The 15,884-nt window shown below is 37.0% G+C and overlaps 1 protein-coding gene and 1 long non-coding RNA gene across 8 annotated transcripts in view; one reads left to right on the forward strand and one right to left on the reverse strand.

Annotated features, from left to right (window-relative positions):
• LOC139045672 (uncharacterized) overlaps nt 1-15,884 on the reverse strand; it is a 129,756-nt gene that overhangs the window by 45,177 nt on the left and 68,695 nt on the right. The window lies entirely within an intron of this gene.
• The window catches only part of YES1 (YES proto-oncogene 1, Src family tyrosine kinase), a 79,661-nt gene that overhangs the window by 13,036 nt on the left and 50,741 nt on the right, over nt 1-15,884 (forward strand). For 3 of the 7 annotated variants that reach the window (XM_070513362.1, XM_044773567.2, XM_044773568.2), the window contains exon 2: nt 406-573. The exons of 3 other annotated variants lie outside the window; for them this stretch is intronic. In XM_070513362.1, coding sequence (XP_070369463.1) covers nt 450-573 — 124 coding nt within the window. In that variant the 5' untranslated portion in view covers nt 406-449. Of the gene's footprint in view, nt 1-405; nt 626-15,884 lie in introns of all 7 variants that reach the window. One more of the 7 variants, XM_070513363.1, reaches the window with a different exon arrangement.

Genomic DNA, 15,884 nt, shown 5'->3' on the forward strand with positions numbered 1-15,884 from the left:
GTTCACATTTAACCACATTTGCTCTTATTAGTCCCTCCTTGTGTATATGTATGTGGGTATTCCCCCTTCCACCACCACTTGAAAGTTAGCTGCAAACATCATGTCTCATTACCCTTAAATACTTCAGTGTGTATTTCTTAAAACCAAAGACATTTTCTCACATAACCATAGTACAATTATCGAATTCAGGAAATTTAACATCACTGTAATGCAGTTATCTAATATGTAGTTCTCGTGGGTTGGATTGTTTTCCCCCAGAAGCTGTTTTAAGTCCTAACCCCAGTGCCTGTGAATGTGATGTTATTTGGAAATAGGTTCTTTGCAGATGTAATCAAGTTAAGATGAAGTCATACCGAGTTAAGGTGGGCCTTAACTCACCTAATCAAATGTGACTGGTATCCTTAGAGGAAGAGGAACATGCCACTTGCAGATAGAAACACCCAAGGAGAATGCCGTGTGACAACAGAGGCAGAGATGGAAGTGATGCAGTTGCGAGCCAAGGAACCCCAAGGATTGCCAGCCACAATCAGAAGCTAGGAGGAGGCAAAGAAGGATTCTCTTCAGAGATTGAGAGTGAGCATGGCCCTGCTGACACCTTGGTTTTGGACTTCTAGCCTCCAGAACTGTGAGAGAATAAATTTCTGTTGTGTTAAACTGTTTTTTTTTTTTTTAAACAGGAGTTCTTAAGAAACTAATGCAGCAGTCCATAATCGATTTTTTCCCAATTGTCCTAATGGTGTCCTTTGTAACAAAAATCCAGAATCCAATCTACTGCATTTAGTTGTCTGTTTAGTCTCCTTTAATATGAACAGTTCTTCTGCCTTTGTCTTTCATGATGTTAATATTTTTGAAAAATCAGACTGCTTCTTTTGTATGGCGTACCTCAATGAGGATTTGTCTGATGTTTCCTCATGATTAAATTCAGATTATCAATTTACGGCAAGAATAGTACATGAGGGATGTTGTGTCCTTCCTGGTACAGCCCGTTAGGAGGCACACTGCGTTAGTCTGTCCCATTATCGGCAGTATTAACTCTGCTTAGGTAAAGTGATATCTGTCAGGTTTCTCCGCTGTAAAGTTAGCATTTTTCTCTTTTTAATTAATAAGTAATATGTGGGAAATAGTTTTAGCCTCCATCAATGAGTCTTGCCTGAATTGATTATTGCAATGATGGTTGTAAAATAATACTTTTCCAACTCTATAATTCCTTCTATGTTTATTAGTTGAGATTCTGTAAGAGAAAACCTTCCTTTCTCCCTCATTTATTATCAGAATGACTTTGGATTCTTTTTTTGTCGACAGGTTATAATCCATTTATGTCACTCTTAATATTGGCGCTCGAATTTATACTATTTTTGGCCAGCAAGAGTCTCTTCAAGATGGTTCCTGTGTACTTTTGATATATCCCCATCATTTTTTGAGTACTACTTTATTTTTTTGGTGTAACATGTCACAGGCTGATCTTGTATTTACCTTGCCTCTAGCTTTGGAATCTGCCACTTATTTAAGGAGTTCTGGTTCCTTTTATCAAATGTGTATGGTTTTGAATGATTTGTTTTTGAATTATATTTTACAACTGGCTGTTTTTAGTATATTAAAAAACTACTTATTTCTCTCTATATTTTATAATTGCAAGGGTTTTAGGAGCTCTGTGCTAGGAATAGGGACAAAGACCAAATATGTATTTTTAACCACAGTGTCACAGTAGCTCCTGGCCACATAAGGCAGTTGAGTACTTAAAATGTGGCTAGTCTAAATTGAGATGTACTGTAAGTGTAAAATATACACTAGACTTTGAAGACTTAGTATGATTTAAAAAATGTAAAATAATTCAACTTTTTATATTGATCACATATTGAAATGATAATATTTTGGATTTATTAGCTTAAATAAGATATTATTGAAATTAATGTCACTTGTTTATTTTTTACCTTTTTTAAATGTGGCTGCTAGAAAATTTAAAGTTAGATATGTGGCTCATATTACATATCTGTTGCATAGCGCTGCTCTAGAGCCAGGCTGCCTGGGGGTGTTTGTGATCTTGGACAAGTTATATAATCTCTATGCCTCAGTTTCCTCATCTGTAAAGGAAGAGTAAAAGTAGCCCTTACCTCATAAGGTTGTTGTAAGGATTAAATGGATTAATATGTGTGAGAGTACTTAGAATAGTGCTTGGCATATGGTAAGTGCCTCACATTATCTTACTATTCCCAGTAAGAGTGCAGACTGCACAAGGTCTGGGACTTTGTTTTGTTTACTGCTCTATTTCCATTTGTTAGGCTCTCAAAAAATTTTTTTTTTGAGGATTAACCCTGAACTAACATCTGCTGCCAATCCTCCTCATTTTGCTGAGGAAGGCTGGCCCTGAGCTAACATCCATGCCCTTCTTCCTCTACTTTGTATGTGGGATGCCTGCCACAGCATGGCTTGTTAAGCGGTGCCATGTCCGCACCCAGGATTCGAACCAGCGAACCCTGGGCCGCCAGAAGCGGACCATGCACACTTAACTGCTTTGCCACTGGGCTGGCCCCTCAAATATTTTTTGAGTGAATGAATATAGAATTTTTGAGTAAACTAGGTAATGGTTGGAAAAGAGGTCTCTTGATAGCCCAGAATGTCTATAGAAACAATATTACAACCAGGAAAATTGCAGTTCCTAAAAGGCAAGTGGCCTGGACTGCTCTCTTAGGATAAGACAAATTAGATATATTTTGAGATTAAAAAGCTGAAAGTTTCTCATTATTTTATTATTTGCACTGCATTTTTAAGACTATCCTAGACTCTCAATAAAAATTCTCTAAATCTAAAAAAACCCCTGCAATATTATAGTCAGTGATCAGATATCTGGTGGTGGGCAAGGAGAGGATGCTGCTGGTGATCCTTGGTGATCATCATGTATTAGGGATTTTTTAATTTTTTTCAAGATTTATTTTTTCCTTGTTTCTCCCCCAAACCCCCTGGTACATAGTTGTATATTTTTTTAGTTGTAGGTCCTTCTACTTGTGGCATGTGGGATGCTACCTCAGCATGGCTTGATGAGTGGTGCCATGTCCATGCCCAGGATCTGAACCAGCGAAACCCTGAGCCGCCCAAGCGGAGCCCACGGCCGTAACCACTCAGCCTCGGGGCCAGCCCCTGTATTAGGGATTTTTAGTGCAGTTACTTCCCCAGAAAAACTCTGTAATTTGCTAGTGACTGGATAATGCTGGTATTTGCTAGTATCCAAGAGAGGCTTCTTGAGGGTCGGAAGAGAGATTTACCTGACTCAGAACTTCTTCACTAGATCTTTCCCTTGTTTCCACAACTTCTTGACTCCATAGAGACCCCGAAGCAACTCAGTCGGGATTTGGCTGACGGCAAAAAGTAAGAAGGAAAGATTTTCCTGTATGCTTTGGAAGAGATTGAAGAGCATAGGACTAATTTATTCTTGACAAGTGTCATATAATTTACTATGAAATATATAATACTTATGCTTTTTTGATGAATTCTTTTGACAATGTTTAAACTATTTTCATGCTTATTGATTTATTTAGGTCTTCTATCTTTTAACTGAGTTAACTTTAGTAATTTCCATTCGCCAAAGTATACTCATCCTTTTCATCTAGTTGTTAAAACTTTGTTAGCAGAGAGTTATACACAGCTCCCATATATAGTTTTCTTAAATCCTCTGTGACTCAAGCACTCTTCTCACACCTAATACTGTGTACTCTCCCTTTTCATTTCTTAAGATTAAATCTAGTGATTTATCTGTTTCATTGATTTTTTATTTGTAAATCATATGGGAATTTCTTCAATTATAATGAAAGAAAAATTAAAAGAAAAATTAATGAATTAGAAACAACAGAAAAAATCTCAGTATGATTTACAACTAAAAATCCTCTTTTTGGGTTTCTTTGGTTTTTGTTTTTTCCTAAATTTTAAATACTTGTCAAAAAGCAATCTGCATGTTGAATAAAACAAAGCAGAAAGATGAGTTTATTGCAAGGCTTTTGACCTGCAAGCCGGGAAATGCAAAGCCATGGGAGCAATGAGTTGCTCACAGCCTGAGGGATTTTTATGGGTAAATTTGGGAGTTATTTGGCGTTTTCAGCTGATTGGTTGCCCAGTGGTCTTCTTCCCTATCTGGATCAGGGTAGCTGTGTTAGGGGAACAAGGAAATTCAGATACGGCTTGAACAGATTTGACATTTGGGGATTGGCTGGTGTCCTCTACTGATTTCTGAGAAAAGCTGTAGATTCCTGTAAGGTTAGGTTAAGTTTCCTTTATGCACCTCTTTTGACATAAGTGGTCCATTTTAGTTTGGTTCTGCATATTTAATTCATTTGTTTGTATTCCTTTTTAGTAATAGGTTTGTAGGCTGTGAATTTTGCTCTGAATACAGTAACTATGTATAGCTCTGAATAGCTGTAGCTATGTTAGAAAGATATGTAGATATGTTAGATATATATGAGAGATACGTAGATAAGTTAGAAAGTTATTTTTATTTTATAATTTCAGTTTGTGTTTCCTTGTTGACACAAGAGTATTGGATAATGAAAAGCTTTACATGTTTATCTTATTTCGGGAAACTTGAAAAAACACTCTTGTGTACCATTTCTTTAGGTTTTGTATCATATATTCTGTTGTCAGTACTCAATAAAACAACCTAAGAAAATTGTTTCCAGTCACAAGTAATTTCTGCATGTATAGATAAATTGCTTCATGGAGTTTTAAATATCTATTTCCCAAACAAATAATATTATAAAGTGTGGGCCATAGTAATGCAACAAATGTTGATACAATTCAGTTCAACAAACTTTTTTGTATAATTGCTCTGAGCAAACAAATACTGCCAGTACTGCTGTTATATTCTGCTAAGAGCACAAAATAGTATCGGGATTATAAAAAGTCTTCAACTGTTGAATTCTAATACAGTTTTCCACAGAATATTTGTGGCTCTAGTTGGAAACTTCCACTCCTTTATATGATAAACCTTAAAAATCAAATGTGTTCTTTTAATTTTTAAATGACTTTTTAAATGTGGACATATATACACAATATAACATGTTTTAAAAAATGATTTCAGAATTGAAATAGTATAACACAGAAGTAAGGAACAGTTCAGAAATATTGTACCGAGGTTCTGGCTTTAATTCTTACATCATGCTAACGAACTAGAGACTGAGTATAAGTGATCATTTATAGCCCAGAGTCAAAGGCTCCTCTTGTAATATGAAGGTAGAAAGAAAGAAAACTTCCATTTTTTTTTTTTTTTCCAATTAAAAACTTCGTGGGGCCAGCCCTGTGGTGCAGTGGTTAAGTTTGGGCACTCCACTTCGGCAGCCCGGAGTTTGTCAGTTCAGATCCCAGGCAGACCTATGCACCACTTACCAAGCCATGCTGTGGGGGTGTCCCACATATAAAATAGAGAAAGATGGGCACGGATGTTAGCTCAGGGCCAATCTTCCTCAGCAAAAATACCCAAGAGAACCTGAAAAACTTCATCTCCTTTTAATGTGACTGCTTCATTGGACTAGAATGAAGCTGTTCACACTATTTACACATTAATCTTTTACTCCAAAAGCCAAAGCAGGCAAATTCATACTCTTTGGAGATTCAAAATGTAAATGGATGAAGTTCTTCAGAAAATACAGTATGTAGATATGTTTGATTTTATGACATAGATAACACTCCTTGGAGCTCAACTGTATAAAAATTTGATATGTACCAAATCCTGTCTTCCCATAAATTTTCACTTATTCAAGTTCTCTAAGGTTCCTATGTATTTCTAAGTGGAAGTAATAGCAATTACTAAATAAGTAATGCAGAAAACATTAGCAATTGTTGTTGCCCCCCTGAATTGTTAAGATGGTGTCAGAAATGTCTGGAAATGGTCAGCATGCATTTTGCATTTCTCATGTAGCTGCTGTTTTCTTGTCACCCACCGTACTGACATTTTGAGGCTAGAGCAGTTGTTGAAGTCATAAGCAATTACCAAGTCTTCACAGCTTAAAGGAGATGTAGATAACTAGTAAATTAATCTGATATATGTTACTATGGATTAGGTTTATTTTTACTCTGGTAATTTTTTATTATATTTTACAGTCTTTATATCTCCACTCCCTTCCGTTAAAGAAGCCAGATTCAAATATTAATTTGTTGAGTAATATTTATCTTTTGAGTCAAGTCTTAAACATTGATGGCAAACAGGATCTTTAATTCAATTCCAACAAACTTTAAAAAAAAGATTTACAGCTACTCCAAGCAGGTAGCATGTAACTTGCCCCATGTTAATTAAGCTTTTTAGGAGCCAGAAAGGAAAGTCTGCCCTCTCCTGTTTATCAATTAAGTGTACAACTTCTTTAGACAACTTGAGAGAAATATTGTATTGGAGGTTTAAAGTTCAATGGCAGATCAAGAGAAGATAGAAACGCACATTCAGGAAAGGCCTGGTCCGGGTGGGATTTGAGTAGGTTTTGAAGGATAAATAAAATGGACATTTCAGAGGGAGCTGATAACTTGAACAGAGACATAGAGAAGACAGAGAAGGCAAGATAGTTTCTGGGTTGTAGTAAATGGGTGTACTTCAAGCATGGGAATAAATGAATAAGTATTGATCATATACTTAAAAGTGATGGCTTTCAACATCACAGTGAGTACTCATCACCTGGGATCTCTTAAAATGTAGGCTCCTCAGTTCTGCCTCCAGAAATTCTAATTCAATAAACCTGGACTGAGAGCCAGGAATCTTCATTTTTAATAAATACCTCAGGCTAATATAATGCAGATACTGTGGAAAAATTGAAAATAGAGACACATTTATACAACTTGGAGCTTTTAAAGATGTTCAGTTTGACACAGTGGTAAACCACTGGAGCTCTGAGGTCTTGCTCTATGACCTTGGACAAGTTACCTCCCTCTGTTATCAGGTTCTGCATTTGTAAATAAGAAGAGTAACAGTATTTATTTTCTTAGGGTGTTTTGAGAATTAAATGAGATCCATTTCAAGTGCTAAGCACAGTGGCTATAACAGTAACTGTTCTGTAAGTGTTAGCTGTTGTTTTTGTAGTTATTGTTGTCATCTAATTAAAAGAAATGTATTTTTTTACTAGATTATAATTAAATTCATTAATTTATCCTACATGCTTAATCAGACTACTTCTTGGTGTATTACCTTGTGTTTACTTGCTTCCTTTACTCATTCATTTATTCATCAAAACGTTTTGAAATGTAGTGAATGTGCGCAATATTAGACATACAAAAAATAACTGTCGTAACTGCCTGTTCTCAATTTGCTCACATTATTGACTTTTGTTTTAGTGATTGATATCTAAATACATGGTTAGCAAATTCAGTACTTTCCACTTTGGGGCAAAACAATATAAAGTAACAATTCATTAGACTTTTAATTCACTTAAAAATGCAAAAGTGGTATAGAATTGTCAGGGGGCTTTAATTAATTTAAAGATAGAATTTTAAAATGGAACAAAAAGCTATACTTTTAAAAACATTTTTAAAAGTACAGCATTTTAGGGGCTGGCCCCGTGGCCGAGTGGTTAAGTTCACATGCTCCGCTGCAGGCGGCCCAGTGTTTCGTTGGTTCGAATCCTGGGCGCGGACGTGGCACTGCTCATCAAACCACGCTGAGGCAGCGTCCCACATGCCACAACTAGAATGACCCACAACGAAGAATATACAACCATGTACCGGGGCGGGGGGGGGGTGGGGGGGCTTTGGGGAGAAAAAGGAAAAAATAAAAAAATCTTAAAAAAAAAAAAGTACAGCATTTTAGATTTTTTCTTTTAAAATCCATTATTAGAGGGAAATTTGAGAGTATCACAGCTTTCAAAAAGCAGAACTTTTGACTCAATCTTTCCCATTGAGATATTCATATACAGTCATTTCTCATTATTTGCAGTAGTTATAGTCTAGAAAGCCACCATGAATCTTGAATTAGTGGATACTAAACCATCGCTCCTAGGGGAAATACAAGGTTAGGTTCTTGTGATCCTCTGGTTACAACATTTTCATCAACTGATCAATACATAATCTTGTTCTGTGTGTGCTTCTGTTTAAAGACACCATTACTATATTGTTGATTCATTAACATTGAACTCACAAACAGCACTATATCTCATGCCTAAATGAAGCTTATCTAACATACATTTTCTCTGTAAGGCACGCCACAGCCTTCTTGGCTTGGGAACACTAGACAACATTTCATCACTAACACCTGGAGACCATTTTAAACAGTGACATCACCAACGAAAAGTATAAAAATGAAAAAAAAAGGCACTAATAGACTGTGGAAAGGACACTTGTTTACAGTATAAGAGCTTTGTTTGACCAAAATTGGGAATGTGTGGATCTGGCACAGCTCGGCACGTGTCTGCAAATACCACGGAAGCGTCACGAGCATTGATTTGGGGGTTACAGCTAAATCTTAGCAAGCAGGCTAATTCACAAATACGTAATTCATGATAATGAGGATTTATTAATGATGACTTTCTAAAATTCTACTGAGGTCGTAATAGTTTATAACATTGTGAAATTTCACTTGTACAATATTATTTGTCAGTCACCATATATACGTGCCCCTTTACCCCTTATGCCCACCCCCCAACCCTGTTCCCCTCTGGTAGCCACTAATCTGTTCTCTTTGTCCATGTGTTTATCTTCCACATAAGAGTGAAATCATACAGCGTTTGTCTTTGTCTGGCTTATTTTGCTTAACATAATACCCTCAAGGTCCATCTATATTGTTGCAAATGGGCCGATTTTGTCCTTTTTTATGTCTGAGTAGTAGTCCATTGTACATGTATATATACCACATCATCTTTATCCATTCATCTGTCGATGGACACTTGGGTTGCTTCCACGTCTTGCCTATTGTGAATAATGCTGCAGTGAACAAAGAGATGCATACGTCTATTTGAATTGTTGATTTCAAGTTCTTTGGATAAGTACCCAGTGGTGGAATAGCTGGGTCATATGGTATTTCTGTTTTTAATTTACTGAGAAATCTCCATACTGTTTTCCATAGTGGATGCACGAGTTTGCATTCCTACCAGCAGTGTATAAGGGTACCCTTTTCTCCACATCCTCTCCAACATTTGTTATTTTTTGTCTTGGTAATTATAGCCATTCTGATGGGTGTGAGGTGATATCTGATATCTCTTTGTAATTTTGATTTTCATTTCCCTAATAATTAGTGATATCAAACTTCTTTTCATGTGCCTATTGGCAATCTGTATATCTTCTTTGGAAAAAAGTCTGTTCATATCCTCTGCCCATTTTTTGATCAGGTTTTGATTTTTTGATGTTGAGTTGAATGAGTTCTTTATATATTTTGGAGATTAGTCCTTGTTGGATATATGATTTGCGAATATTTTCTCCCAGTTGATTGGGTTTTTTTTTTTTCATTTTGTTCCTGGTTTACTTTGCCTTGCAGAAGTTCTTTAGTCTGATGAAGTTCTATTTGTTTATTTTTTTCTTTTGTTTCCCTTGCCTGAGTAGATATGGTCTTCAAAAAGATGCTTCTAAGACCAATTCAGAGAATGTACTGCTTATATTTTCTTCTAGGATTTTTATGGTTTTGGATGTTACCTTCAAGTCTTTAATCTGTTTTGAGTTAATTTTTGTGTATGGTGAAAGATAATGGTCTACTTTCATTCTTTTGCATATGGCTGTCCAGTTTTCTCACCACCACCGTTTATTTATTTATTTATTTATTTAAAGTATGCTTTTTGGTGAGGAAGATTGGCCATGAGCTAACATCTGTTGCAAATCTTCCTCTTTTTTTTCTTTTTTCCCCTCCCCAAACCCCAGTACATAGTTGTATATCCTAGTTGTAGGTCATTCTAGCTCCTCTCTGTGGGACACCAGCACAGCATAGCTTGATGAGTGGTGTGTAGGTCTGCACCCAGGACTGCGCAAGTGGACTGCGTGAACTTAAGCACTCAGCCAGGGGACCGGCCCCCACCCCCATGTATTGAAGAGAGTTTCCTTTCTCCATTGTATGTTCTTGGCTCCTTGGTCAAAGATTAGCTGTCCACAGATGTATGGTTTTATTTCTGGGCTTTCAATTCTGTTCCACTGATCCATGTGTCTATTTTTGTACCAGTACCATGCTGTTTGGATTACTGTAGCTTTGTAGTATATTTTGAAGTCAGGGATTGTGATGCCTCCAACTTTGTTCTTTTTCCTCAGGATTACTTTAGTTATTCGGGGTCTGTTGTTGCTCCATATGAATTTTAGGATTCTTTGTTCTGTTTCTGTGAAGAATGTCATTGGGATTCTGCTTAGGATTGCATTGAATCTGTAGATTGCTTTAGGTAGTATGGACATTTTAACTATGTTTATTCTTCCCTTCCATGTGCATGGAATATCATTCCATTTCTTTATGTCATCATCGATTTCTTTCAATAATGTCTTACAGTTTTCATTGTATAGGTCTTTCACCTCCTTGGTTATATTTATTCCTAGATATTTTATTCTTTTTGTTGCAATTGTAAAGGGGATTGTTTTCTTGAGTTCTCTATTGGTTTGTTATTAGAGTATAGAAATGCAGCTGATTTTTGTAAGTTGATTTTGTGCCCTGCAACTTTGCTGCAGTTGATTATTTCTGTTAGTTTTCCAGTGGATTCTTTAGGGTTTTCTACATATAGAATCATGTCATCTGCAAACAGCGAGAGTTTCACTTCTTCCTTGCCAATTTGGATGCCTTTTGTTTCTTTTTCTTGCCTAATTTTTCTCGCCAAAACCTCCAGTACTATGTTGAATAAGAGTGGTGAGAGTGGGCACCCTTGTCTTGTTCCTGTTCTCGGGATGACTGTCAGTTTTTCCCCGCTGAGTAGGATGTTGGCTGTGGGTTTGTCATATATGGCCTTTATTATGTTGAGGTGCTTTCCTTCAATACCCATTTTATTGAGAGTTTTTATCATAAATAGATGTTGGATCTTGTCAAATGCTTTCTCTGTATCTATTGAGATAATCCTGTGGTTTTTATTCCTCATTTTGTTAATGTGGTGTATCACATTGATTGATTTGTGGATGTTGAACCATCCCTGCTTCACTGATATAAATCCCACTTGATCATGATGTATGATCCTTTTAATGTATTGCTGTATTCGGTTTGCCAATATCTTGTTGAGGATTTTTGCATCTATGTTCATCAGCGATATTGACCTGTAATTTTCCTTCTTTGTGTTGTCCTTGCCTGGCTTTGGGATCAGGGTGATGTTGGCCTCGTAGAATGAGTTGGGAAGTGTTCCATCTTCTTCAATTTTTTTGAATAGTTTGAGAAGGATAGCTATTAAATATTCCTTGACTGTTTGGTAGAATCCTCCAGAGAAGCCATCTGGTCCTGGACTTTTATTTTTGGGGAGGTTTTTTTTTTTTTTTGAGGAAGATTAGCCCTGAGCTAACATCTGCCACTTGTCTTCCTCTGTTTGCTAAGGAAGATTGGCCCTGAGCTAACATCTGTGCCCATTTTCTCCTGTTTTATATGTAGGACACCTGCCACTGCATGGCTTGATAAGTGGTGCATAGGTCCTCACCCAGGATCTGAACCGGCAAACTCCAGGCCGCTGAAGTGGAGTGCGCAAACTAACTGCTGCACCACGAGGCCAGCCCCTGGGAGGTTTTTGGTTACTGTTTTGATATCTTTACTTGTGAGTGGTCTATTCAAATTCGATATTTCTTCTTGATTCAGTTTTGGAGAATTTATCCATTTCTTCTAGGTTATCCAATTTGTTAGCATGTAGTTTTTCATAGTATTCTCTTATAATCCTTTGTATTTCTGTGCTATCTGTTGTAATTGCTCATCTTTCATTTATAATTTAATTTATGTGAGCCTTCTCTCTCTTTTCTTAGTCTAGCTAAGGGTTTGTCGATTTTGTTTATCTTCTCAAAGATCCAGCTCTTAGTTTCATTGATCCTTTCTACTGTTTCTTGGTTTCTATTTCATTTATTTCTGCTCTAATTTTTATTATTTCCCTCCTTCTGCTGACTTAGGGCTTTGTTCTTCTTTTTGTCGTTCTGTTAGGTGTAGTTTGATGGCTTATTTGAGATTTTTCTTGTTTATTAAGGTGTTCAGTAGCGTGTTGTTTAGTCTCCACATATTTGTTAATTTCCCAGCTTTTTTCTTGTAGTAGATTTCTAGTTTTGTAGCATTATGGTTGGAAAAGATGCTTGATATGATTTCAATCTTCTTAAATTTATTGAGGCTTGCTTTGTTTCCCAACATGTGGTCTATCTTTGAGAATGTTCCATGTGCACTTGAAGACTCTGTATTCTGCTGGTTTTGGATAGAGTTTTCTGTATCTCTCTCTCTCTCAAGTCCATGTGGTCTAGATTTTCATTTAATTCCTCTGTTTCCATGTTGACTTTCTGTCTGGATGATTTATCCATTCATGTAAGTGGGGTGTTGAGGTTCCCTATTATTATTGTGTTGCTGTTAACTTCTCCTATTAGGTCTGTTAATAGTTGCTTTATGTACTTTGGTGCTCCTGTGTTAAGTGCCTGTGTATTTATAAGTGTTATGTCCTCTTAGTGGAGTGTCCTGTTTATTAATATACTGCCCCCCTTTATCTCTCATTGCCTTTTTTATCTTGAAGTCTACTTTGTTTGACTGAAGTATGGCAACATCTGCTTTCTTTTGTTTCCCATTAGCTTGGAGTATTGTCTTCCATCCTTTCACTCTGAGCCTGTCTTTGTCTTTAGAGCTGTGATCGGTTTCCTGGAGGCAGCATATTGTTGGGTCTTGTTTTTTAATCTGTCCAGCCACTCCGTGTCTTTTGATTGGAGAATTCAATCCATTTACATTTAGAGTGATTATTGATATCTGAGGGCTTAACACTGCCATTTTATCACTTGCTTTAATTGTATATTATAAATATTAATTTCAGTTGATACATATAGAAGCTTAGAAAAATCTGTGTGGAGGCTGGAGAGCAGATACATTAACTCACTCACTTCTCACTATTTTATCCTCAGTTTTCCAATTCCACTAAATTGAACTTTCAGATTCAATTTTGTTATAGCATTACATCCATGTTTATTGCTAGAGAGGTGTAAAAGGTTGTGATGGTTTTTCCCACGTGTTTTCTCCACTTAGGGTTTCTTTTTCTGTTCAGTTTGGAAAAGGTATGAGGAAGGCATTTAGAGTGTGCTAGTGTAAGTTTTGTAAAGTGTTTTTGAGATCTTTTCCCAGCTTTCTCTTTGGGTCTCTAGCTAAAGTATGCTGTGTAATTTAAAACTTTCCTAGAGTATCCTTAAATCTTTTTCCTTTATTAAAAAAAAAGATTACCTTTGTAGTCTCTTTTGCATCATTAGCTATTGAGATCAGAAGCTCAGAAAGTAAAAAATAGAGATCCTTTTTACATGTTTTATGTCGATATCATGTTTTCCGTTCATATAAAATTTAAAATCAAAGTGTAACTTAACGACAAATTACTAATATATCCTTATTATAGCTAATTCACTTAAGTCAAATAATTCTCTTAAAACATTAATAGCTTTTATTTAATGGATGGAGTAGTAAGCCCCAAGTGTTTTGATTGCCCAGGCTCCCTCATTGCCTAAGGCTGTCCTCACCATTTCCTGGTTAAAGTGCTATCTGCTGTGTTCCAGCAGTGATCCCACCTCTTCGCTGGAGAGGACTGACTTAGAGACAGGCAGCTGATGAGAGTCCTTTAGGAATATGGAGTGGATACTTAGAATCCCTCTATCTGCCTCTAAAATGAAGATAATGGTTCTGGAATTATTGGCAGCCATGTTATACCATGTGAAGTAAAGAGCTGAAGAAGCCGTTCTGCCAAAGGAGAGAAGAATAAATCAGATGAACAGAGTAGCAGAGGTGAAAGATGGAGAGAGACTGAGACAAACATGTGAAGGGGATGGAGGAGAGAGGTATGGATAAAGAGGTCATGAGCGGAGGAGGAGATGGGGAAGAAGGGGAGGGGGGCACAGAGAGAAAGACCAGGAAAAAGAGAGAAAATGAACAAACTAACTTTCTGTGACTTGGGTTCCTAGTTCTAGTTTTTTCTAATGATGTTGACTTCCATGACACGCTCCTGTAACCTTTATACAAATTCCCCTTTTTGCTTAAGATACTCTCTAGTCAGATTCTCTCCTTAGTCAGAAGAGTCTTTTTTTTTTTTTTTTTTCTGCTTTATCTCCCCAAACCCCACCATACATAGTTGTATATCCTAGTTGCAGGTCCTTCTAGTTGTGGGATGTGGGATGCCGCCTCAACGTGGCCTTATGAGCGGTGCCATGTCTGCACCCAGGATCCAAACCCTGGGCTGCCACAGTGGAGTACGCGAACTTAACCACTTGGCCACGGAGCCGGTCCAGCCAGAAGTCTTAACCAAAGCAAATACTTGCGCTTGTTAGGGTATGTGCTGCCTACTCTATATACAATATCAGTTAATTCTCATAACCTTGCAAGATAGGTATTATTATTCCCCTTCCCCCTCCCAAAAAAAGAGGAAACTTGTGGTTAAGAGCTATTAAGTAATTTGATCACATCACAGTAGCTAATAAGTGACAGAACCAGGGTTGAAATGTAGGTCTAATGCCAGTCACTTCTTATTCCATTCACTCTAAAAATATTTATTGGACATCAGCTGTGGGTTAGACAGTAGGCCAGGCTACAACATAGACAAAAACTTTGCTCTCCCAAAGGTTACAGTTCAGAGGAGGATAGAAACAAACAGGCAGTGACAATTCAGTGTGGTAAATGCTGTGTTGGGCGTGGGGAGATTGGGAGGGGGGATAAAATGTACTATAAGAGCACATGAGAGGTTGGGGAAGATTCCTTGAAGGTTTAGGGTCAGACCTGAAGGTTGAGTAGTCATAAACCAAGCATAAGGGAGGAGGTAGGATGTGCCAAACGTTTATGAAAAGAACATGGTGCATTTGATGATTTAAAAGAAATTCAGTATGCGGGAAACATAGAATGCAAAGTGATGAATGGAAAGAGATGAGCCAAGAGGTAAATAAAGCAAATCTTGCACTGCCTTCTATTTCATACTAAGAAGTTTGGACTTTATATAGAAAGCAAGAGGGGGCTGTGCCAATGAAGCCTCCTAATCAGATTTACTTTTTAGAAAATACATTCTTCACACTTTAGCCAGAAAAGACTGGAGAAACTGTTAACACTGGAGTCATGGAGATCAATTAAGGGAGGTTTTGCAATAATCCCGACAGTAAATGATTAGTAGCCAACAGAAGTAGTAATTAGTTGGGGGAGAAGTGGAAGAATTTTGGAGATTACAGGCTAGTTACAGCCAGGTCTTGGTGACTGGATATATGGTGCATGGGAGGAGTGTGAGTTAAGAATGACCCTCGGGTTTTTGAGTAAAGCAGGAGAATAGATGGGTGTGTTACCATTCACTGAGACAGGGGTGATGGAGAAGGAAAAGTGGACTTTGATGGGAAAGATGACAGGTCTCATTTTGCACGTGGTAAATTTGAGAGTCCTGGAAGATGTTTTGGTGGATGCCCAGTAGACAGCTACACCAGCTAAGTGAGCCTCCTATGGAGAGGGGATATTTCGACAAATCGAAAACTAATCTTTTATCTTCACCCTTTATATTTCTGGAAGAAAATGCTTGTAGGTGTCTAATAAGTTTTGATATTTTAGAAGATCTGAGAGACTTTTTCCAGTAATTTAAAAAGTAAAATCATGTTCTCTTCCAACAAAGTACTAGAAATTCATTGCTTGTCTTTGCCATTCTACTGTGTAATTACCATTATTCTGTGGACTTTTATTTTTAGAAGGAAAAACAGGCCTATTTAAAGGCAATTTAAAGGTACTTCACACATGCTTTTACCATGTAAATATCTAGGGAATTATATTGGCATTGATTTTGAATGAAACAAAAGCTAAGAAAACTGAA

This window comes from Equus asinus, chromosome 7, assembly GCF_041296235.1.
Source record: "Equus asinus isolate D_3611 breed Donkey chromosome 7, EquAss-T2T_v2, whole genome shotgun sequence".
NCBI lineage: Eukaryota > Metazoa > Chordata > Mammalia > Perissodactyla > Equidae > Equus > Equus asinus.